The sequence below is a fragment of the Balaenoptera ricei genome, chromosome 7, assembly GCF_028023285.1.
Source record: "Balaenoptera ricei isolate mBalRic1 chromosome 7, mBalRic1.hap2, whole genome shotgun sequence".
Lineage (NCBI taxonomy): Eukaryota > Metazoa > Chordata > Mammalia > Artiodactyla > Balaenopteridae > Balaenoptera > Balaenoptera ricei.
Genome location: NC_082645.1, coordinates 17,380,458 through 17,405,609, shown reverse-complemented (window position 1 = coordinate 17,405,609; position 25,152 = coordinate 17,380,458). Strand labels below are relative to the sequence as shown.

The 25,152-nt window shown below is 54.9% G+C and overlaps 1 protein-coding gene across 3 annotated transcripts in view; it reads left to right on the top strand.

Annotated features, from left to right (window-relative positions):
• Positions 1–24,753, top strand: part of ARHGEF4 (Rho guanine nucleotide exchange factor 4) — a 269,860-nt gene extending 245,107 nt beyond the window's left edge. For 2 of the 3 annotated variants that reach the window (XM_059927735.1, XM_059927737.1), the window contains 10 exons: positions 5,445–5,584; positions 16,900–17,079; positions 18,046–18,222; positions 18,302–18,481; positions 19,851–20,083; positions 20,419–20,548; positions 22,023–22,154; positions 22,938–23,181; positions 23,912–23,989; positions 24,508–24,753. In XM_059927735.1, the coding sequence (XP_059783718.1) occupies positions 5,445–5,584; positions 16,900–17,079; positions 18,046–18,222; positions 18,302–18,481; positions 19,851–20,083; positions 20,419–20,548; positions 22,023–22,154; positions 22,938–23,181; positions 23,912–23,989; positions 24,508–24,659 (1,646 nt within the window). In that variant the 3' untranslated portion in view covers positions 24,660–24,753. Of the gene's footprint in view, positions 1–5,444; positions 5,585–12,886; positions 12,919–16,899; positions 17,080–18,045; positions 18,223–18,301; positions 18,482–19,850; positions 20,084–20,418; positions 20,549–22,022; positions 22,155–22,937; positions 23,182–23,911; positions 23,990–24,507 lie in introns of those variants that run through there. The other variant, XM_059927736.1, reaches the window with a different exon arrangement.
• The last annotated feature ends 399 nt before the right edge of the window (positions 24,754–25,152 follow it).

Here is a 25,152-nt window from a genome sequence, read left to right as displayed (position 1 = left end):
GTATATTACATTGAATGATTTTCATATGTTGAACCATTCTTATATTCCAGAAATAAATCCTAATCAGTCAAGATATATAATCCTTTTAATATGCTGTTGAATTCAGTTTACTAGTAGTTTACTGGTTTACTAATCCTTTGTTTAGAATCTTTGCATGTATATTTATGCAAGATATTTGTCTTCAGTTTTCGTTTTTTATAGTGTTTTGTCTGGCTTTAATGAGTTAGGAAGTATTTCTTCCTCTTCAGTATTTTGGAAGGTATGAGAAAGATTAATATTAATTGTTATTTAAATGTTTGGTAGAATTCACTAGTGAAGCCATCAAATCTTGGGCTTTTCTCTGTTGGGAAGTTTGTGATTCAATTTCCCTGGTAATTATAGGTCTATTCAGATTTTCTATTTCTTCTTGAGTCAGTTTTAGTACATGTGTTTTTCTAAGAATTTACTCATATAATCTAGTTTATCTAATTTGTTGGCGTATAACAGTTCAGTTGATAGTATTTTCTTATAATTCTTTTTATTTCTGTAAAATTGATAGTAATGTCCCCACTTGGCTAACTGATTTTGACAAAAGTACAGAAGCAATTCAGTAGAGGAAAGATAGTTTTTTTTAGAAATAGTGCTGGAACAACTGGACATCCATAGGCAATAAAAATGAACCTTGACCTAAATCTTACATTTTATACAAAAAAACCTCAAAATGAATCATAGGTTTGAGTGTAAAAGGTCAAACTATAAAGGTTTTAGAGGAAAAAACATAAATGAAAATCTTTTGGAACTAAGATTTGGTGAAGAGTTCTTAGATGTGACTCCAAAAGCATCACCCATAAAAAGAAAATTTGATAAATTGAACTTCATCAAAATTTAAAATATTGCTCTGTGAAATCCTTGTTAAGAGGATGAAAAGATAAGCAACAGACTGAGAGACAATGCATGCAAACCACATATCTGACAAAGGACTCATATCTAGAATATATACAGAACTTTCAAATCTCAACATTAAAACAATAAAGAATAGAAATAGAAAACAGGCAAAAAACATGAAGAAATACCTCACCAGAGAAGATATATGAATGGCAAATAGGCACATGAAAAGATGTTCCACAGCACCTGCCTTTTGGGAAATGCAAATTATGAGCAAGATACAATACTATTACACACCTATCAGAATGTCTAAAGTATAAAATAGCGACAATACCAGATGCTGGTAAGGATGCTGAGAAATTGAATCTTTCATACATTGTGGTGCGAATGTAAAATGGCACATCCACTCTGGAACATAGTTTGGCAGTTTCTTAAAAAACTAAACATTCAACTGTCATATGACTCAGCAATTGCACTCCTGGGCAATCACATTTATCCCAGAGAAATGAAAACTTATGTCCACCCAAAAAACTGTACATAAAAGTTCCTAGTAGCTTTATTTGTAACAGCCTAAAATTGGAAACCACCCAGATGTCCTTCAATGGGTGAATGTTTAAAAGAATATGCACATTTATTGCATGGAGTACTAGTAAGCAATAAAAAGGAATGAAGTAAAAATACAAGCAACCACTTGGATGGATCTCAAGGGCATTTGCCTGAGTGAAAGAAGTCAACCTCAAAAGCTTACATACTGATTGCCGTGGAGGTTACACAAATCTACACAGGTGATAAAATGACATAGAACCATTTACATGTCTTGTACCAAGGGCAGTTTCCTGGAGTCATATGAAATGTAATCATTGGGGAAAACTAGGTGAAGGGGACACAGGACCTCTCTGCAGTAGAGTCACAACACCCTATACTGTATAGTTATTTCAAAATAAAAAGATTTTTTAATGCCTTAGAGGAAAAGGTATGACGGACAACTTTCGATAGACTATAGTCTGTTTTAGATATGTGCTATGGTTACACTTTTTAAAAAAAGAGTCCTCATCTTGGGACTTCCTTGGTGACGCAGTGGTTAAAGAATCCGCCTGCCAATTCAGGGGACATGGGTTTGATCCCTGGTCCAGGAAGATCCCACATGCTGCGGAGCAACTAATCCTTTGTGCCACAACTACTGAGCCTGCGCTCTAGAGCCCGCGAGCCACAGCTACTGAAGCCCACACACCTAGAGCCCGTGCTCCACAACAAGAGAAGCCACCATAACGAGAAGCCTGCGCACTGCAACAAAGAGTAGCCCCTGCTCGCCACAATTAGAGAAAGTCCGCACGCAGCAACAAAGAGCCAATGTAGCCAAAAAAATTTTTTTTAATTTAAATAAATAAATAAATAAGAAAAGCTGTTTAATTTAAAAAGAAAAAAAAAGAGTCCTCATCTTATTTAGAAACATATACTACAGTATTTACAGATGAAATTATGTCATGCCTCGGATCTAGTGGGGAGGGGATATAGATCATGAAACAAAACTGCCCACTTGTTGAGAATTGTTGAAGCTGGGTGATGGGTGTACAAGGTTCATTATACTGTTATCTCTCCCTTTGTACACATTTGAAAGTTTCCATAATAAAACAGTTTAAAAACATAAATGAAACAAAAATTATGAGGGTTCCTTGGGACTCCTGACTCTGTGTCAGGAGAAGGCTCTTAGCTCCTGCTCCCAAGCTGGGCTCAGACCACTTGGCTCCCAGGCCCAGACACAGGGTTTCCCAGGTCAGTTCAGGGGACCCCCATCATTAACATAAGAGAAGACACCTTTGTCACTCTCATCCCAGGAAATTCCAAGGGTTGTAGGAGCTCTGTGCCAGGGACGGGTTGAACATCAAACATATATTTCTTATTATAAATCACAGTATTACAGATTCCAACCACACACGATAACACAAAAATCATTTCCAAGTGCATTAAAAACTTAAATGTCAAAAAAAAATCTGTAAGACACAAAAGGAGAATATCTTTATAACCTTAAGGTAGAAAAGAATTTCCTAAAAACAAAAAATATAAACCATACATGAGGGCTGCCCTAGTGGCTCAGTGGTTAAGAACCTGCCTGCCAATGCAAGGGACACAGGTTCGAGCCCTGGCCCGGGAAGATCCCACATGCCACGGAGTAACTAAGCCCGTGTGCCACAACTACTGAGCCTGAGCTGTAGAGCCCCCAAGCCACAACTATTGAGCCCACGTGCCACAACTACTGAAGCCTGCGTGCCTAAAGCCCGTGCTCCGCAACAAGAGAAGCCACCGCAATGAGAAGCCCACGCACCGCAACGAAGAGTAGCCCCTGCTCGCTGCAACTAGAGAAAGCCCGCACACAACAACGAAGACCCAACACAGCCAAAAATGAATAAATAAATAAATTTATTTTAAAAATTAAAAATAAAAAATAAACCATATGTGATAAAATTGATAAATTTGTCTATTAAAATTAAGAACTTCTTGGGAATTCCCTGGCAGTCCAGTGGTTAGGACTCCGTGCTTTCACTGCCGAGGACCTGGGTTCGATCTGTGGTTGGGGAACTAAGATCCCACAAGCCACATGGCATGGCCAAAATATAAGTAAATAAAATAAAATAAAATTGAGAACTTCTGTTCACCAAGAGCACCTTAAAGAGACAAGACACACGGGCTTCCCTGGTGGCACAGTGGTTAAGAATCTGCCTGCTAATGCAGGGGAAATGGGTTCGAGCCCTGGTCCGGGAAGATCCCACATGCCACAGAGCAACTAAGCCCATGCGCCACAACTACTGAGCCTGCGCTCTGGAGCCCGTGAGCCACCACTACTGAGCCCACACGCCACAACTACTGAGCCCACGCACCTAGAGCCCGTGCTCTGCAACAAGAGAAGTCACTGCAATGAGAAGACCATGCACTGCAATGAAGAGTAGCCCCCGCTCGCTGCAACTAGAGAAAGCCCGTGCACAGCAATGAAGACCCAACAACGCAGCCAAAAATAAAATAAAATTTTTAAAAAAAGAGACGACACGCCACAAACAGGGAGATGATACTTGTGGCACAGATGGGTATCCAGAAGAGAGGGGGAAAGTGTATGTATATAAACTATACATACATAGAAATATATTTTTACATTAATGATTATATTAAAGATAAACAACTCAATAGACAGACACTTCACATTAAAGGAAATACAGATAATCTATAAACATAGAAGATAAGATGTTCAACACATTAGTAAGCAGGAATTTTAAATTAAAACTACACTAAGATCCCATTTCATACCTATCGGCCTGTCAAAAATGAAACTGTCTGACAATGCCCATCCCAAGAGTTGGGAGGATGTAGAGTTGGAAACATTCATACACACTGTCTGAAGTCTAAGTTGGTAGGATAGCTTAGGGGACAGTTTGGCATACCCGGGACCCAGGGATGCCATACCTAGGTGTCTATACCCAGGAGCGTGAATTCACTCCACGGGTAATGGTTTCATCCAAGAGGGCGAAAATCTTAGGTATTACAATGGTTTGTGATCCTCCAAAGAGCAATAGGACTTTAAAATATACAGTATATTCGTGGTACTAAAATTTCATTGGGGTCAATAGGAAAACAATGTATAAAAGGCTCTTTGGGCGGGGGCAATAACGAAAAAGAGGTTGGGAAACACTGGGAGAAAGTCTGCGACCTATGCTCAGGTGGCTGGTGGATGTGTCTGCAGCACCATCATTTGTACCAGCAACAGCTTGGGAAACACCCGATGTTCTGCAGCAGTGCAGTGCGCCTGCAAAACTGCAGATACTCACAAAATGCAAGACTGTGCATCAGGGAGACTGAATCATCACAACTACATGAGCTGTTGAGTAAAAAAGCCAATCAGAGAAGAAAAGTTACTGGATGGTTCCATTTACATGAGGTCAAACCGTGCAAAACTCAACAGAAATAAATGCTAAAACAAAGACAGCCTGGGTATAATTTATAAAAAGCTTGAAATATTGGATATCTCTAAAGGAGAGAGAGGGGAATGGGATTGGAGTAGGATATACAGGAGGTTGAATTCTAAGATTCTGGTATTTTCTAAAACAGGATGATAAGTACCACAGGTGTTCATTTTATTAATTTTCAAACAATATTTGCATGTATATACTGTATATTTCTTTGGAGAGATTATATATATGTTTAATAAGAAGTTGTTAGCATTTTTAAGGGCCTTATGCCATGTATGAGGTACGGTAAAGTATACTATGTATACCTGACACATTGGTAAGTGGTTTTGAATTGAATTCAGCGGGAGGGGACTCGAGTGTCATGCCACGGCGCATAGTTGTGTGTCCTTGTTTACAGAGCTGGTGGGGACTGAATGGTAGGTGATTTACAGTGACGTGTGAAAGTCGACCAGTGCACTTTTTCAACCAGACTGTGTCTCTGCAGCAAGAATGGTGTGAGCACCTGGCCCCCGGACCCTCTCCCTCCTCTTACAGAAGGAGCGTTTATCCCGGAAAGGCTCGTCTCCTTCTCCGCGTGTCCCCTCCCTCGCTCCTCCTCAGCAGCTGCTCTCTCTGTCCTTCCAGCCCTCCCTGATGGAGCTCTGGACATGGCGCTCCGTGCGGACGAGGCGGGCAGTGAGGAGGACCCGTACGATGACGTGCACAGCTCCAGCCACCACTACAGCCACCCTGGAGGGGGCGGCGAGCAGCTGGCCATCAACGAGGTAGGGTCAGGGCTGCATGGCTGAAGGGATGGGGCTGGGACGCACGGCCTGGCCATCGGGGCGACTTCAGCACACTCATGCAGGCCTTGGATGTCCACAGTCTGTGTTCCAAGCAGACGACAGTGGCACCGGCGTGCACTCCACACAGTTTCAGCCTGTGGCTCTCACTTTAGAATGTGGTGTCCACGAGCAGAGCTTGTCAAATCCAGGACCCTCCCCTCAGCCCTCAAGGGGCCTAGAAGGAACCCAGAATAGCAGGTATGGTACCCAGGACCTGTGATGTAACTCCTGTAATGCCGTCCTGGATGGAAGAAGCTCTGCTTGGCAGGAGGGAGGCCAGGGCTTAGCCCCTGGCCTCTCAACCAGTTGCCTGGGCAGGACCTGGGCAAGACACGTGATTTCTTCCCTATTGACTCCAAGAGCTCAGAGAGTATTGCTGTTGCTATGACAACTGTGTAGTATATGTTACCACTTTTCACTGTTCCTACCTAAGCAGAAGAGATCAGTACGAAACTTCATCTAGGCAAAACTGGTCCCCATGCCAAGTCCTCCTTTTGTATTCTCCAAGGAAGGAGAAATTTCGAGACCTGGACGCCCCTCTGTTTTTCTCACTCATACATCTATTTTCTTCCCTTCTTCTTTTTCACTTAATTTGGAGAAGGCTGTTGAACATAATGTGGTAGGTAACTGGCACAAGCACGTGTCCATAACAGCACCACATTCTCCTCTTGGCCATGATATAAATGTATTTCTCCTTCATTAGAACGAGAATCGGACCACCCACGATCTTGCAGAAGATTTTCCCCTCACGAGATCAATGTACAAACAGTTAGCTTCTAACATTTCTGGAGCCCTTCGGGAGTGTGGTGCCCTCATTACCTACCTGACAGTCACCAGTGCACCAGTGCTTCCCACAGGCCCGGCTCTGAATGATGATTTAAAATAGCCATTAATAATGATTTCATCAAAATCCATGATGCAGAAGGAATAAACATCCAAATAAGTTGGTTTTTCCAATATATGAAGGCTTTCTTTGTAAGTGCTTCTCATAAACTATTTTGAATGGAAGGGGCTCCAAAATGATGTCGTCTTAGCAGAATTCACAGAGAATGGTTTGCTTTTTCTTGAAGATTCAGCCGCCCTCAGTCTTGGGGCCCAGCCATGGTGGGAGGCCATGTGGGGCAGGGGGAGAGCCTCTCACATCTGGATGGGAGCTCCTCCCTGCCAGCGACCAGGTGTGGAGATCTGAGCAGGTAGCCTCTGAGTGCTGAACTGTAAAATAGGATGACCGTACGGTTACAGGAGGACGGACAAACGTAAGTAACGTGGCACGCAGTGGGTTCTCAGCCTCTGGTGACGAGGATGGTAATGAGGAGGGAATAGTAACATAAAGCTTTCCGGGACTCTGGAGAGGTGTGGGGTTATCTGATTGGCCATCAGTGCTGCGTCGTTAGAGCTCTCGTGTCTGCTTTTTATAGCTGTTCGTCTCCTACCTGGTGGTGGAATCTGGCCCATCACATCGTGCTGCCGGTGGGGAGGTGCCTTTTTGGCCCTTGACAAATTGTCCATTCTAAGATGCTTTGGATGAGGAAAGCCAAGAGCCAGGAGGAGTGCTCTAGAAGAACAAATAGGCTCTGGCCAAGGGCAATGAAGGCAATTTAGACCATGCATTGTATAGGACCTATTTTAGCTGCTTAGAGAACTTGTTTCCTGTTTGGTTCAAAGGTCCTGCCTGGTATTTGAGGTTACTGAGTGGACAGGGTGCTGGTGGTGTACCTGTGTTTAGAGCCCTCAGTGCTCCCAGGGTGTTGGTCTTCCCTGGACCCTGGGCGAGCGCCCGGGGTGGGGTGAGGATGCAGCATGCCACGGAGGGGGACGGCCGGGCCAGGCAGCAGAGCCCCTCCAGGGGTACAAGGCTGACACGGGGCAGGGGCTGGGCTGCTGGCTAGTGGAGGACCTGCTGCAGGTCATTCCCGTCTCGGGCCTCTGTTTCCTCTGTGTGGGGTGAATGAGGCCCCTGGGCCCCACTGGCATGTAGGAGAGTCACCGTGCCCAGGTGTACTGGGTACCCGGGAAAGGCTGTATTCGTTACGACTCCTTGGCAGCATTAAATAGATTCGCCTTATCAGGAACTCCAAAGAGACGTAAGAGGTGACTCTCCGATGACAGGCTGGTTCCCCCAGCCTCGCGAGAGCAGCACGCCCTGCTCTGCACCCCCGGCCCCTCGGCACGCACAGCTCTTGCATGTGAGGCAAGAAGGCTTACTGGGGGCCAGTGTGGGTTTCAGGCTTGGAGATAATAGAAGCAACACGTGTCAGAGAGAAGTCCACACTAAATAGCATCTGGCTTGCGCCAAACTCACACGTGCACTTGTATTTTCTAAGAATACGTTGGTGTCATGTTCTAAATTGGGACGCTGTCTCGTTCCTGGTGACCTAAGGAGTGATCGCTCTTCAATTTCCTAAGCAGGAGGCAACCGAAACCACCTGGCCTGAGGAGCGGGCGTGTCCTGGGTACATGAGGAGCGCGTGTGTGACCACGTGAAGATCTGAGTGTGCGGTGTGTGCATGTGTGTCGCATGCATGTGACACACACTTACTGAGTGTTTAGTGCGTGTCAGGCAGTGTCTCAGGTCTGGGACAGAGCTGTGCAGAGGACATCGTCCTGCCTTCCGGGCGCTGACCGCCGGGGTGGCGGCAGGCACTGCCCGTCTGTGTGGGCACCTGGCCTCCTCTGCATGTGCCCCAGTGGAAGGAGAAGGGGGCGCGGTGTCTTGTTCATCCTGTATCCTCTGCCCCTAACTTGTGCCTCGTGCCTTGTGACTGTCCAGTTCCTGCAGGATGAGTTAACATCAGGGCCCAGGAGTGTCCCCTCTCCTTTCAGTATTGTCCCCGCCAGATGCCCGTGACCCGGGCCCAGGCCTGGGCCTGTCTGCTCAATTCCTCACCCCGCTCCCACCCTCTCCCTGTCTTCCACAGCTCCGGCCATGTTCTGCTGAGCTGGCGTCACCCCTGAGGTCAGGCCTGAGGACATTCTTAGCCCAGGGATTTTTTTTCTGAAGAGTTGAGGGCTGAAAGTAGGCAGTGTCTTTGGAAGACATTGTTCTTGTTTCTTTTTAACCCCCCCCCCCACCCCAAGTTGTGAGATGGGACCGGCTCCCAGCCAGGAGGCCTGGGGTCTCCTGGTGCCCACCCACTGCCCTGCAGATGGCAGTCTCCCCTCCGGGCCAGGCCAAGCTGTGCTGGAGGACGGCACGCGTGTGGAGCTGGGCTTCCCCTCAGCTCTGCCCACTTCCTGCACGGAGCTGAGGGCCTTCGAATGTCCAGCTCCCCTCCAAACACCTGTGTGCAGATCTGCTCTGATGGCCCTGCTCCAGGAGGGCAAGGTGGGGCTGAGGGCAGCTCCTGGATCATCCTGCGGAGAGAAGATGACACCCAGACTAGAGGGCAGACAGACATAAAGCTTGTCCTCCAACCTGGGGCTTAAAGCGTAAAAGGAGCTTTGCCGATAACTAGGCCAGCACAGCAGGTGGGAAGCAGGACTGGCCCGGCCCACCAGGCCATGGGGTCACCAAGGACAGAAGACAGTCTGGCCATCCACCTACTCCCAGCACTTCTCGGTGGAGCATTTAGAGAACACCGCAGGATGCGAGGCTGGCTTGTGACCACCCCTTCCTGGAGGCAGTCTGACCCTCTCTCCAGGAGTTTCTGCCTTCCCCGGTGCCTGTGACCCTGGGTATCTGTCCCCACACCTGACCTGGCTCTTGCACCCCCTCCCCGGCCCCAGGGAGGAGCCCAGTACTGGTCAGGGCTCCAGACCCCTCACGCGCGCCGTGAGCTGGGTGACAAATGGACGTAGGTCTCCGAGAGACGGGGCAGGAGCAGCTCGAGGCCCCAGCGCCAGGCCTGCGAGTGTCCATGGCCGGCAGCCCAGAGCAGCCTTCCTCTTCCCTCACCCTCCCGAAGCCCTGTCCCAGACACCTAGGTCACCCCCGCTCCATGGCAGTCCTGCCCCTCACAGACCTGCACACCCACCCAGCTGGCCTGGCGGGCTTGGATCCTTTCAGCCTGAATCTTTCCAGGGCCTGGGCCTTTGTTTTCAAGCTTTTTTGGCTTTGTTTTTGGTCATGAAATACACACAGAAATACTGTTGCTACTATCTTCCCTGCCGTCCACCCAGATAACCGGGATCCGAAGGCTGGGTGCCCCGGGGTGGGGCAGAAGCCACCTCTCAGTCCTCCATCCCGGCCCAGGTTCAAGGTTCTTCTGCCACTTAAAGTCTCCCAGGCTGCTCAGCTGCACAGGGGACACAAGCGTCATCCCAGAACTGGGCCGTGGCTGGAGTCCTGAAGCTCGCCCTCGCGGCCAGGCGGCAGCAGGAAGGTCCTGTAGACCCACAGCGCTCAGTGCTGCGCCGACCAGTGGCTTCCTGGAACCACCCTGCCTGGTGGCCTGAGGTCACGCAGCCCACCGTGCCCTCCTTCCTGGGTGTCCGATGGCTCTGCAACCACAGGGGCACAATGACTCAAGTCAGGGGTCCGAGCCACACCCCACCAGAGGCGTCACACAGTTTTACCGGTGCTGGGATTTGGGGCGGTAGGGAGTCCCCACAATCCTCGTGAGAGCTTGAGGGAGAAAATCTTGAGCCAGTTTTTTGAAGAACTGGGCAGGAAAAGAAGACTCTTTCCCCCAACTAGACAGATAGGCCCAGGTTGAATCTGCAGATCTGAGAGGGGCAGACAGCCCCTCTGGACACATCCCAACCCTCCTCTGCCACACACACAGGTACCCACCTGCGCACATACATCCCAGCATCCACTTGCACTCTTTGGCAGGATGGTGACGTCCACAGGTACCCTCGTCTCTACTCACTCACATGCATATAGAGCTGGCACACACACACGGAACCTGAACATACAGCCACCCACAAGGGAACACCCAGCCTCTGCACGTAATCCCTCCATTGGCTTCTCCTGCCCCAGGAGCCGCAGAGCTGACCATGGAGCCCGGAAACCTCTGCCCACTTCTGAGCTGCTTTTCAGTCTCCTCGGCCCCCCTCAGCTGCAGCCTCCTGACCCTTCAGAGGGGCACGGTGACTGTGACAGAGCTCCTCACTGTGGATGGAATGACAGGCTTGCACATGAGCTCTGAGCCCTGCAAGGTTAAGGTTGCAAGCTCTGTCTGGGAGGCAGTAGAAACTCCCGGGTACCTGACATAGGGTTTTTTTCAAAAACTGCTGAACCACGTGCAGAAGAATGAAATTGGACCCTCAAAAATCAACTCAAAATGGGATTAAAGACTCAAATGTAAGACCTGAAACCATTAACCTACTAGAAGAAAACAGGGGAAAAGCTTCTTGGCATTGTTCTGGGCCATGATTTTTGTATATGACACATTTGAAAAGCACAGGCAGCAAAAGCAAAAATAGACAAGTGGGATTGCATCAAACTAAAAAGCTTTGCACAGTAAAGGAAACCATCAACAGAGTGAAAAGGCAATCTATGGGGTGGGAAAATATATTTGCAAACCATATATCTGATAAAGGGTTAATATCCAAAAATCTCTAAGGCACTCACAACTCAATAGAAAAAAAAAAAAAGAACCCAAAAAACAAACCAGAAATAATAATAATAATAACACAATTTAAAAATGGGCAAAGAGACCTGAATAGACATATCTTAAAAGAAAATGCCCAACGTTACTGGACATTCAAATATCGGGGAAAGGCAAACCAAAACCATGAGACATTACCTCACACCTTACAATGCCTATTATTAAAAAGACAAAAGATAAGTGTTAGTGAGGATGTGGGAAAAGGAAACCCTTACACACCGTTGCTGGGAATGTAAACTGGTTCAACCACTTTGGACAACAGTGTGGAGGTTCCTCAGAAAATTTAAAATAGAACTATTATATGATCCGGCAATCCCATTTCTGGGTGTATATCCAAAGGAAATGAAATCAGGATCTTGAAGAGATATTTGCACTCCCATGTTCACTGCAGCATTATTCACAATAGTCAAGATATGGAAGCACCTAAGTGTCCGTCAACGGATGAATGGATGAAGGAAAATGTGGTATATATATTATTCAGCCTTAAAAAAGAAGGAAATCCTGCCCTTTGCAACAAGGTGGATGAACCTAGAGGACATTATGCTAAGTGACACAGAAAGACAAATACTGCATGATTGCACTTATATGTGTAATCTAAAAGTCAAACTCATAGAATCTGAGAGTAGAGTGGCTGCCAGGGGCTGGGGGAGAGAGAAGTGGGAAGATGTTGGTCAAAGGGTACAAAGTTTTAATTATGCAAGATGAATAAGTTCTGGGGATCTCATGTACAGGATGGTGAGTATGGTTAACAATACTGTATTGTACTTGAAATTTGCTGAGTGGTTAGTTCTTAAAGTGTTCTCACCACACAGACAAAATGGTAACTCTGTGAGGAGATGGAAATGGTAATCCAGCCACCAGAGTGGCTTGATTGTGGTGGTCATTTTACAGTGTATATCAAATATCAAGTCGTACGCCTTAAATATATACAGTTTTTGTCAATCATACCTAGGTGAAACGGGGGAGGGAGGGTTAGCGGCTGAAGAAGCCAGCTGCTTTCCCATAGGAACAAAATGCCGCTCTGATGGGCAAGGTCAGTAGGAGAGGTCCTGAGTCAGGGCCTTTCTGGAGCATCTCAGCACGGATCTGCCCGTCTGTCCAGAGTTCAAGTTCCTGGGCGAGTTTGTGACAGAGCAAATCGACCTTTCAGAGCCGCATTTACTCATCTGTGCTGTCGGGGCCAAGGGCAGCCCTTGGTGTTAGGACTCAGAACCCCTGGCCCCTGGCACCCCAAGCGCCACCGTGGTCATCTATGCGCCCGGCCGGCGCGGAGCCAGGACCGCGGAGACACCTCGGGAGGCGGCGCCCCGGGCCGAACGCGGCGCAGGCGGGAGCCGCCCGGCCCGGCCCCGCCCCCAGCCCCGCCCCCGCCGGCGGCCGGGTCGCTGGGCCGGGTCTTGGGGGACGCGGCGCGCGCGGCGAGGGAGAAGCCCCGGCCCGGGGAGCGCGGCGGCTCCGCCCCGGCTCTGGGCACTCCGGCAGCCCCGCGGCTGCCCTGTCGCCGCGGGATCCCCGGGCGCGCGGAGCCGGGAGGCTGGGCGCCATGGCGAGGGCCCCGCAGTCCCGGCGCCGCCCAGCGCCGCCCGGGAGCGTCTTGCGCGCCCTCCTGCGCTGCAACCTGCCCCCCGGCGCCCAGCGCGTGGTGGTCTTCGCCGTGCTGGCGCTGCTCGTGCTCATCAATGTCGTGCTGATATTCCTGCTGGCCTTCCGCTGACCGCCGGGGTGAGTGGCGCCGGCGTGGGCCCCCTCCACCGCTGCGCGTCGTTCCTGCCTCCCGGCTCCGGCTGTGGCCCCCCCAGCCCCCAGCTGCCCGAGGCGGGGCCCCGAGAGCCCCGCACCGCCCCACGAGGGGAGGCCTACCCCTCAAACCCGTGGGCTGGGGCCCGTCTGTGTGCTCGTCCCCCGGGGCACGGCCGGGTGGGTGACTCAGGGGCGCGGTGACCCATGTGCCATGGGGTCCTTAACGTCTGTCGTGTGTGTGTGTGTGTGTGTGTGTGTGTGTGTGTGACTGAGGGTACAGATGCAGCTGTGGCCGCGGCTGTCTGGTTGTCAGGGAACCTTGCACATGTGACCACCGTGTGAGCGGATCTGGACATGCCTTCCTGTGCGGGTTGAGAGATGTCTGAGGATGAGTGGGCCCCTCTGCTTATGTTGCCTGCAGTTGCTTTTCCCACTTTAGGTGTTAGATAACTGGTCTCAGTCAGCGTGCCCCCACTGCAGGCACGGCCGCCCCCCACCCTGCCCCTTGCAGGTGGGCACCCCTGGGCTGCGTGCGCGGGGGCCTGTGGGATCTGCGTCGTGTTCCCAGACTGTCGGCGTGGACTCCTCCACCAGCGTGCATGTGTGAGACAGCTGGGAGGTGGGGCAGGGTGGGGAGGGTGACGGGTGGTCATCAGGGGGCGCTTTGCGGCAGAGCCTGGCTTTCCCAGCCCTGTCAGACTCTCAGAGGCACAAAAAGGGATCCAGCACCCTGTCCCTGTCTTGTCTTCGTCCTGAAATTGCCCCCCGCCGTCCAGGACAGTCCCCCACCTGCCTCCACATAAACACGCCGTACCTCAGAGCCAGCATATGCTCCCCACTGCCAGGCCAGGAGGGAGCCCGGACCCCTCGCCCCTGGGCCTGCCCAGCCTGGGTTTTGGCTTCAGTGCAGCTGCACCTCAGACAGAGTGCCAGGAAGGGCCTCTGTCCAGAAGCCCACCCAGCACCGGCCCTGGCAGCCTCTGGGCTGTCCTTAAAGTAGAGTGCGTCTCTGACCTCTTGGAGCTACATCTTTCTTAGTGACATCGCATAAATGGTTAGTGTCGTAGCTGTAACTCGTCTGAGCACCTCCTGTTTGTGGATCTACACGGGAGCTTGGTGACCCAGGCAGAGCCCACTGTTACTCTGAGTTCTGATGGGGACCGAGGCACAGGGGTATCAGGGGAGTTGCTCATGGCTGTGTGTCTGTCAAGTCCCCTGTGCCCAGCAAGTCGCTGGGACAAGGAAGTGGCAAAGGTCACCCTACCCTACCCCCTGCCATCAAGGGCTTCTAGGTGACTGGTCAGGATGGGTATGGGGGCTTGTCCATAAAGGTGTAAGGAATCCTGGTCTCTCTGGGAGGCCCTGCCTCTTTGCCCCACACCTGGAGCCCTTCCCAAAGCTGAGCAGGAAACCACCTGCGGAGGACCCGCACCTCTCCGGCAAGGGCCGGCGGAATAAAGCGGGGGCAGGCAGGAGGCACTGGGCCATGCAAGCGGGGATTTTGCTCAGGGCTCATTTGAGGGAAGGTGGGGACTGGGGAGATGCCTGACCTGATTAATGTCAGGCGGGACTAACCTGGGAAGGGAACTGGTCAGAAGCTGGGCTGTGTGGGGTGTGTCTGCAGTGCTTCCTCCCTGCCTGGGCTCTAGCAGTGGGGACTCCCTCCATGCTGTCCTGGGGACTAGCGCGTGCAGCTCGTGGGACCTGAGGATGGACGGCATCCACCTGCGATCTAGCAGATTGTTCTCAAGAGATCAGAGTGTAGCATCCCATTAGCCAGCCTGTGAATGTGCACTGGCAGGTGCGTGCCGGGGGACGTGCAGGAACAGGGAGTCTCAGAACACCCACTTCCCCAGGATCAAAACTACGAAGCTTAATAAACCAGTTTCGTTCCCTGCCAGATTCAAACCTCAGGTTACGAAAGCAGCTCCAGGGGTGAACCCTCCCCAGTCTCCGGAACTCATCACTCAGAACGTGCAGACCTTCCCAAATAGTCTCCATCCTGATGGGCAAACTCACCCTTGATCAGTGCCCCTGTACGGGAATGTTCACCTGCAGCCACGTCCTCACTGGCTCAACTACACCACCTTTGAGCCACTCTGCTTCCTCTTGGTCTAGGGCCAGATCCTCTGAGGGCTGGATGGCAGCCTGCTTGTGCCCGCGTGCCGGCTGTGGGCCGCCCAGCCTGATGCCTGCTCCCGGGCTGCAGCTGGCCAGCTCTTCTCACGTGGCCTCGCTGAATCCTCTGGTCTCATCCTGGCCGCACTGCAGCCAGGAGGTTTCTCCCTGCAGAAGAGGACAAGCCTGTAGTAGGTCTTCTTAGCTGGGATGAGTACAGTGGTTCCTTGAGGAGGCCTGCAGCCCCCAGGATTAGCCCAGTGGTCTCTGCCCAGGGTCCCTGGGTGGGCCACGGGAATCTGCAGCCCTCGAACAGCTGCTGCTGTGAGGATGGGTGTACACATAAGCTGTGGATTATTCTGAAGAGTGGTTTCACTGGGGTTTGGAGCAGGTTTAAACCCAAGAAAACATGAAGAACCTCATGGTGGTTTGTGAACGTGCTTTCTCAGGCCCTACCCTGGAGGAAGGGCCCAGCCTGAGTGGGCTCCAGTACCCAAGCACCCCCCGGCTTCTCACCCTGTCCCTTTGGGGTGCCGTGGAGACAAGTGAGTGGAACTCAGGTGGAGACCCGGCCAGTCCTGCTGCACCCGACTCTGGTTCCCATTTCGGTGGGAGGATTGCCATGCACACCGCCCTGGGAGCACCCAGAGAAGGCCCCCCACTGGGCAGCAGCTCAGAGGAGGAAACAGCACAGAGGCCCTGCCTGGTGATGCCCCAAGGCCTTGACTGCTTAGCCAAAGAGCCAGCCCAGGTCTGTGACAATCAGAGCCAACACTTGGTCCCAGGAGAGAGGGGCACGAACCTCGCCTCCTGGGCAGCCCCCAGCCCACTGCTCCTCCTGCCCGAAGCTCGCGGAGCCACTCGTCATTCACGGGGTAGACCCTGAGCCCACGTTACATGAGCAGGAGTCGGCCCAGGGCAAACGGAGCTCTGAGCACAAGGGCTGCCTGGGAGGGGAGCATCCCTCCTGATGCGATTTCTGATCACGTGGGAGGGAGGAACCACGCCAGTCATTTCCGGAGAGAGAAGTTAATATAGAGAATTGTTAGCCAGGTATAAAGTGGGTGACTCAGTCGCTAAGTGCTCAAGAACAGCCCTGAGGTTTCTGTTACAGAGGTGGCAACTGCGAGATGTTCCTTCCTCTCTAGAGCTGGGGAATAAAGGAAATAGACTGGAATAATTAAAACTGAGAATTCTGTGAGCTGGAGGAGACCTAGAACTCTGAGGAGAGGTGCTGCTCCGCTGGTGCCGAGGGGGCCACGAGACTGGCTCTGCAAGCGTTCAAAAAAACACTGCAGACCGGATCCAGCTACTGCAGTGGCTGGGCACCAGCAGACCTGGGGAAGCGGTGTTTGCTGCTGATCAGGTGGTCTACTGCAGGTCCACAGGAAGCCACTAGGAAGGAGCAAGCCCCCTCCCTCTCCAGTTCTCAGGTTCCCTCCGATGCCGCAGGGGACAGCCGGCACAGCAGAGATGCAGCCGGCAGTGCCGCAGGCCAGCCTCACGGAGCACAGCAGAGACACGGGGGAAGCTGAGAGGCAGGAGTTTAATCGCGGCCCAGTGGGGACGGGGACAGGAGGAAGGTGTGCCCTGTGCGGGGGAGGGAGCAGCACACTCGCCCTCAGATGCTGTGGCTCCCCCGGATTCTAGCAATCAAGGATCAAGTTCACCGCCAGTCTAGACATGCCCTGGGCACAGCCCTGCCCCCCGAAGAGCAGCTGGCTCAGAGGGAGCCTCCGTCCGCCCTCTGTACCACGAGTCAGGATCCCCCCCTCCCAGGGGTGGGGGGCAGAGGGCAGGGGCACCCTCTCCCCCGTGACCTGCCCTCCCTGGTTCTCTCCACAGCTCATCAGCGATGGCAGTGTGGTCTGTGCTGAGGCACTCTGGGACCATGTCACCATGGATGACCAGGAACTGGGCTTCAACGCCGGGGACGTCATCGAAGTAATGGATGCCACCAACAGAGAGTGGTGGTGGGGCCGGGTCGCTGACGGCGAGGGCTGGTTTCCAGCAAGCTTTGTGCGGGTACGGCACTGGCCCGAGCTTCTCCTAGCCCCGTAAAGAGGCAGCTGGCTCTGCTCAGCAGTGCAAGCCTGAAAGTGCTCTGGGGTCTGAGGTGCTGCGTGTGGGCCTCCCACTCATAGCTGCGCTGGGACTGCAGGCTGGGGGCTGGGTGGGCGGGTGGGTGTCAGGAAGCCCAGCCTGGGAACCGAGACTCAGCCAACTCCAGCCCTGCCCCCGCCCCTCCCTCCAGGAGTCCTCAGTGGCCAGAGAAGAACGGGTCAGAAGTGTGGTCCCCTCCGGGCGCGGGGAGGGGGTCTGCGTGTTAGAGTACAGCCGCCACAGCCGGCTGGGCTTCCCAGGCGTCTCCAAAGCGCTGTGCAGACCATCTGCGCGGGGCATCTCAGTTCTAACTTTCACAACAGTCCTGGGATCTGGGAGCCATGGCTACGCCTGAGGAAACTGAGGCAGGGACAAGCTAAGTCTCTAACCCAAGAGATCACGGGAGCGAACCCAGACCTAAGGCAGCCTTTGGTCTCCAGGGGAGGAATCCAGGCGCAGCCTCCAAACCAGGCGGAGGGCCGTGGGGAGGGGAGTGCTTCTCGTGCCCCAGACCTGGAGGAACAGCCCTCTGCACCCCGAGCCTCTCCTAGTTGCAGTCCCAGAGCCGGCAAGGCCACATCACCCGGCCGCTTCCTTCACAGCCCCTAGAGGGCCCAGTGTGAGCAGGCGCTGGTTCAGAACCCCTGTAGTGAGCGTGTGCCCGGTTCCGAGCTCTACGCCTCGCAGAGCCGAATGTACGGGGGAGGACGGCGAGCGGGGCGCCTTCGGACCTGGCGTGCCCTGTCCCTGCGGGCGTGGTGCGGGTGACGGAGGAGCTTCCTGCCCCTGCGGTCCTGTGGGTCCTCCGAGCCTCAGCTCCCCGCCGCCGCCGGGTGGGATGCAGGGCGCTGACCCCCGAGGGACGCTGACCAGCCGCATTGCCTGCAGCTGCGGGTGAACCAGGACGAGCCCGCGGACGACGAGGAGCTGGGGACCGGGCACGGCGGGGCCGGGGACGGCGGGGCCGAGGCGCAGAGCAGCAAGGACCAGATGCGGACCAACGTCATCAACGAGATCCTCAGCACCGAGCGAGACTACATCAAGCACCTGCGCGACATCTGCGAGGTGAGGCTGGCGGGCAGGCGGGCTGGCGGGGCCGGGGGTGGAGGGGACCCAGGGTAAGCCTGGCCGCCCGCGCGCCCAGGGCTACCTCAGGCAGTGTCGCAAGCGCGTGGACATGTTCAGCGAGGAGCAGCTGCGAACCATCTTCGGGAACATCGAGGACATCTACCGGTGCCAGAAGGCCTTCGTGAGGGCGCTGGAGCAGAAGTTCAACCGGGAGCGGCCGCACCTGAGCGAGCTGGGCGCCTGCTTCCTGGAGCACGTGAGCAGCGCGCCCTGGGGCCCTGCTCCCGGCCCCACCCCCGAGGCCCTCACCGTGTGCAGCAGCCCCCGACCCCCCGTCTCTGCTGGGGGCTCTGCCCTGCCCCACTGTCCCTGGCTCCGACCGCTGTCACCCTTCCACTCTATTGTAGAAGTGTCTCTGCTTCTGGGGGTCAGGGTGGGGTGAGGTGGGCAAACCAAGCTGGAGAAGGCTCCTTGGAGCAGGCGGGCCTAGGCTTTGGCCCTGGAGAGGATCTGCTTGGGACAGAGGTGGGCTGGGCCACCTGCTGAACACCCCAAGGGCTGTTCCTGGCGAATTCTGGGATTCCTCTCACAGTGAGCACGCGGGAATTGAGGTTGAATTAGTTCTTACTTCCGCTCTAAATGCCAGTTGACACTTAGCCAAGGTTCATTGGACTCGTCTGGGCTAGGTGGACTCCTTCTTGTTTTTATCCCTCTCCTGTGGCAGTCATGTGGGGTTGAGCAGAGGATGCCTAGCTCAGCCCAGCAAGGACAACCTGGGCTCCTTTCCGACTACTAGCAGTGGGGGGTTGGGGAGGCCCTTCCACCCCTCTCCAGTGGCAGGAGGAAAGCTGAGGAGGGTGACCTCAGGAGCAGGTGGTGGGTCTGGGTACCCGAGTGAGTGTGGGATTTGGGTCCCAAATTATTCACCAGGCAGAGTTGTGATGGGGGAACGGGAAATAGGGCATGTCTAACAGGCACGCTATCTGCATCACCCAGTGTGACCGTCACAGCAGCCTGGCCAGCAGCCAGCTGCCGTTACCCTCCTTTCCCACCTAAGTCCACGAAGTCCTAGGTCAGACCTAGGTCTCCCTCTGGCTCCAGGTAGATGACAGTTACACACAAAAACAGGCACAGTGAGTCTCCCGTACAACCCACACGCAGCGTGGATATATCTATGTCACGTGGTGTTGAATGAAGTTTGACAGCAGCTGTCTTCAGATGGGAGGCCAGAGCTTTGTGAGGAAGAAGCAAAACACTGGGCTGAGGAGGAAGACAGCCGGGAGGCACAGCCGTCGGGATCTCGCTTCATCTCCCTCTTTCTCCTTTTGGGCCGTGATATCCCTTCCTTATTAGTATCATTGATTTCACCCAAAAACCTGGCATACTGTCAAAATATCTGGTGAGGGTCCTGCAGAGAAAGCTAGGTGGCGACGGGCACGCGCGTGCCTGAGTTTTCTGGGGTCTTTCACATCCCTGGGCACGATTCTGCGTAGCTTGTGCCCAAAGATGTAGGTAGACAGAGCCTGGGCCCCCTGAGCTCCCTCCCGCCCCCTCCCCCTCCCCAACACTGCCCGTGGCCTGGGGGAGCGGGAGGCAGCCGTCCTCACCTCCAACTGTGCCCACAGCAAGCGGATTTCCAGATCTACTCAGAGTACTGCAACAACCACCCCAACGCCTGCGTGGAGCTCTCGCGCCTCGCCAAGCTCAGCAAGTACGTGTACTTCTTCGAGGCCTGCCGGCTGCTGCAGAAGATGATCGACATCTCCCTGGACGGCTTCCTGCTGACACCTGTGCAGAAGATCTGCAAGTACCCTCTGCAGCTGGCTGAGCTGCTCAAGTACACGCACCCCCAGCACAGGTAGGAGGGTGCTGGGGGAGGTTTGTTGAGGCTTATAGTGTGCTGGGCACTGCTGCGGGCACTGGGGTGACAGCACAGACCGAAACGTACAACAATCCCAGCCTTCATGAGCTGTCCTTGCAGTGAGGGACTGTGCTGAATAAAGTTGAATAGGATATTAAGTTCTGCTCTGTGCCTCGTTTATGGAGAAGATGGGGGTATGCACTTGACAGGTGGAGAAATGGCCCAAGGGCACAGCCCCAGAGGGAAACAGCTCCACAGGGGGCTCCAGGAGGCTCCCAGCCCTTCTCTGCTCTTGATCTCGTAAGCCCTCTCCCACCTCTGTTCCGCCCCAGGGATTTCAAGGACGTGGAAGCTGCCTTACATGCCATGAAGAATGTGGCCCAGCTCATCAACGAACGGAAGCGGAGACTTGAAAACATCGACAAGATCGCTCAGTGGCAGAGCTCCATAGAGGACTGGGAGGTGAGGGCCCAGAAAATACCGTGGGGCTCGGCCTTGGCTTTAAAGCCATGCTTGCCCCTGAGAAACCGAGGAGGGCGCTGAAGCAGGGGGCCGTGCTCCTGGGAGCCAGCAAACAGGAGCTAGTGTCAGGAGGGAGAGCTGGGCCTCTGTCGGGCCAGCCCGGCCCATGTCCAAGCCCCAGGCCTTGAGCGCTGCTCCCAGAGCAGGCCTGCCGGCCTCCTTCCTGGTGAAGAGCTTGGGGCGCGTGTCAAATGCCACATGCTCCTCTCAGGGTGCAGCCAGCCAGCCTCCGGGGACAGGCTGGGCCCCCAAGTTCGAGTTAACTTCTGGGGCTCCCAACAGAAGGGGCCAGGCTTGCCACAGCGTGACCAGAGACGGATTGCCACCGGTCGGAGCCTCCTGGTTCCGTTTTCCTGGCATACACAATCCCCTCACGTGGGCCAGTCTCGTCTTCTAAGGCAGCACGGAGGCCTGAACTAACGGCGATGGTCCTGTCCTGTCCTGTTCTCTCCAACCCCACCCGCCAACCGTAAAATCTGTGAAAAAACAAGATTCCTAGGCCCCATCCTAGAAATATGGAATTAGAGTCCCTGAGAGGGGGGCTGAGTGTTTGATTTGTGTTTTGTTTTGGGTGCCTGGCTTTTGCTTTCCTGATGATTGGTTCTGAGGCCCAGCCCTGACCAAGGACCCTCACAAACCCACTTATCCCAAACTGAATGGCTGCCAACTACACCTGGCTTTGGTTTGCGTTTTCCTGGAGGAACCGGGCGCAGTAGGGCTTCACCTGAAAGTGTGAAGTCTGATGATAGGACTTCAGGTACTAAGTAACACTGAGCCAGAGGAAGACCTCCTAAACCCCTTTTAAAAGACGGGCCTCGGAAGTGACTTCCAGCCAGGTCTAATTATTCTCTAGAGCCGCACTGTCCAATCAAAGTACCGTGTGAGCCACATAGGGAATTTTATATGTGTTAGGAGCTATCTTAAAAATGAGAAAAAGAAACAGGTGAAACTAACTTTAATGATGCTTTGTTTAACTCAGTATATCCAAAATATCATTTCCACATGTAATCCACATATAAAATACCATTGGTGAAATAGTCACAGTCTTGATTTTATACTAAGTCTTCAGAATCGGTGTATCTTCTACCTAAATGACACCTTGATAGGGATTAGCCACATTGCAAATGCTCACGCCACTGACTGCTGTGGGGCCTCATTTAACGGAGACGACCAATTCGTAGGCCAAACCGCCTTCTGACTCCACCCCACTTCCTTGGGCTTCAAGAGCAACCCCTTCATCTATGGCCTGCTGCTTACTGCAGACCCCGGCCCGACGGGGGCCGTGGGCAGGCAGGGCCAGTAGGGACCCCGCTTCCAGAGCCAGCAATAGAGGCAGGACGCAGAGCCCAGCAGAGCCTTGCTCTGAGCCCCAGGATGGGGGCACTCAGCTCACGGCTCCCCTTGGGTCCCCCAGGGAGAAGATCTCCTGGTCAGGAGCTCGGAACTCATCCACTCGGGGGAGCTGACTCGTGTCACACAGCCACAAGCCAAGAGCCAGCAGAGGATGTTTGTTCTCTTTGACCACCAGCTCATCTACTGTAAGAAGGTACCAGAGTCACTCTTGCCTGCTGGATGGACCTGTTCAGAGCAGGAATGGAGGGAGTGAGGTCGAGGGCTGGGAGCAGCTGCCCAGAGAAAATGAGACACATACACACACACACACACACACACACACACACACACACACACACAGAGCAGGGGGCTGTCTACAGAGTGAGCCTAGTGGCCCAGGGACCGGAGGGTGGCCCTCAGAGTCTGACCAGTGTGCAGCGCTGTTAAGAACACCCTCCTTCCTGATGAGCCCCTGCTCGCTTCTCAAGCCAGCTGTTTTCCTGCAAACCTCAGCTTCCCCTTCCCAACCCTGGGGTCCTCTGTTCCAGCTGCCTCCAGGCGTTCTCTTTGCTGCTGGCTTCTACTCCCCTTTCAAAACACGGCGCAAGTGGCCGGGCAGCCCTCCTGAGCGCTGGCTCTGGCCTGACCTCGGTAGACTGATGCTCTTCTCTGCTGCGCACTGTGGGCCCTGGCCTGCTGTCTGTTTCCGTGGCTGCCTCCCCATGAGGCTGTGGGTGTCTAGAGACCCCCAGGCCAGCCAGTAACCGTGAACGAAAGGAGCGGCTCCTCCACCATGGGGTCAGCATGTGGTCATGGGCCGAGCCAGGCTCGCGCTCCCTCCCGAGATCACTTTCTGCTGGGGAGGTGGGTGCAGCCCGCCGGCCCTTCTGGGCACAGGGCAGAAGGTGAGGTAGGGCCTTGGATGTGGTCAGGAGAATGGTTCAGGCCGAGGGGCCGGGCAAGCAGGTGGGCTGGGGGCTCACGGCGTCTCCGGCAGGACCTTCTCCGCCGGGACGTGCTCTACTACAAGGGCCGACTGGACATGGATGGCCTGGAGGTGGTGGACCTGGAGGACGGCAAGGACAGGGAGCTCCACGTGAGCGTCAGGAACGCCTTCCGGCTGCGCTGCGGCCCCTCGGGGGAGAGCCACCTGCTGTGTGCCAGGAAGCCCGAGCAGAAGCAGCGCTGGCTCAAGGCCTTCGCCAGGGAGCGGGAGCAGGTGCGGCTGGACCAGGAGACAGGTGCGAGACCCCGCCTGGCCCACCCAGCCCTCCTTGCCCCCGCAGGTGCGAGACCCCGCCTGGCCTGGCTGCCCCGTGAGGGCCCACCCAGCCCTCCTTGCCCCCGCGTGCCGGGGAGTCGGCATGACCCTGAGACCGCGAGAGGCCGGTCTCACACGGGGCAGAACCTCGGGGTTTGGCGAGGCTCCGGGACACATCGTGGTTTCGGCCCCAGGCGTGGGCCACCTCCCCCCGCCACGCATGTGCACACACTCCATAGGCTGGGAGCCTCTGCTCAGTTGGAGTGGGAGGTGGGCGCCGGCCTCCAGAAGCCTCCCCCTGCCCCACGTGAGCACGGCATCTCCCCACGGCATTCCCCCTCCTGTCCTTGGGCCCCTGGCCATCACGCTGGGCGGCGACCAGGTCGGTTCTTGATCTGGCAAGGAGCCGCCTCCACAGGGCCGAGAAAGGATAGTAGGCACCAGCCACGTCGGTGAGCCGGGCAGTGTGAGCGAGGGGGCAGGGCGACGAGGGAGGCCACCGAGAGGTGCACCAGAGCACCCCTGCGGAGCACGTCCTCCGCCTGGGTGGCCGAGACAGGCTGGTGGGGCAGGACGCTGAGCCCCCGAGTACTGTGGGCAGGGCCAGGTACACAGAGACTGCGCTGGTGCCAGGACAAGAGGACCGTGGGGTGGGGGGGGAGGGGGGTGTTGGAGGGCAGCTGTGGCTCTCATTTGTGGCCCCTTCTCAGGCTTCTCCATCACCCAGCTACAGAGGAAGCAGGCCATGCTGAACGCCAGCAAGCAGCAGGCTGTCGGGAAGCCCAAAGGTAAGCAGGTGGTGGTCCCACCGCCCCCCACGGCAGCCCGGCCCAAAGCAGGGTCAGCTGGGCCTGGGTCCTCAGAGGTGCCCACTGCCTTCTGCAGGTTTGGGTTCCCCAAGGCTGGTGGTGAGGGACCGCTGGTGAGGAAGGCTGCTTAGGGACACGGTGGACATTCCTGCTCTCCAGCCCCTCAGGCTCCCGGGAGCAGCACCGGTGCTGCTCGGTGCCAGCTGCTACTTCCCCAGGCAGGGCTGCTTCCTGGCAAGGAACTAACAGCCTATTCCTAGAGAAACGTTAAACGCCGCCCCAAGAGCAGCTCCAGGCCTCACGCCTTCCCACGCCCCCTGGCCGTGCCCCCTGCAGACCACAGAGGGCAGCCCAGGCCCTTGGGTGCGGTCGGCCCCAGGGGAGCAAGGGTGGGTGTCTGAGGCAGCCTGGGGACGGCCCGCTCCATCCCACAGGCTCTGCCCTGTGCCACCCGGCTCCCGACACACCTCCGACCCCTGCTCTCTTCCCCTGCCCAGCCCTCAGCCGGCCCTACTACCTGACACGCCAGAAGCACCCGGCCCTGCCCACCAGCCTGCCCCAGCAACAGGTCCTGGTGCTGGCAGAGCCCAAGCGGAAGCCGTCCACCTTCTGGCACAGCATCAGCCGGCTGGCGCCCTTCCGCAAGTGAGCCCACGCCCCGCCGATGGCACCATCTGGACCTGCCCCGCCGGCGGGCCTCCAGCTTTTCCTCCCCGAGGCTCACCACATCCGGCCTTCCTCTGCCTGTTATGCAGACTGGAGGTGGGAGGTGCTCAGTGCCCCCACTCCCGGTTTCCTCCCCACTACTGGGGCGCTGGAGACGCTGGCTGGAGAGGCAGGCCCCCAGCACGTGAACCTCCCGCCACCCTCTCGGCTTGTGCGGGGCCTCCTGGGAGCCACAGCTCAGAACCACCCACGTGTGAGAATGCCGCTTTGGACCCTCTTCTCTGGACATCTGATCATCGCTCCTGCTCCTGTCTTCTCTGGGCAGGAGACGTCTCTGCCTTTGGCCACCTGCAGAGCCAGGCTGTGTGCCCCTCTGCCCTCCCGTTCTCCGTGCAGGCCCCCAGCTGGTGGACCAGGCAGCCTGCGTCCCTGGTGGACGGGAACCAGGAATTCTGCCCACAAAAACATCTGGCCCA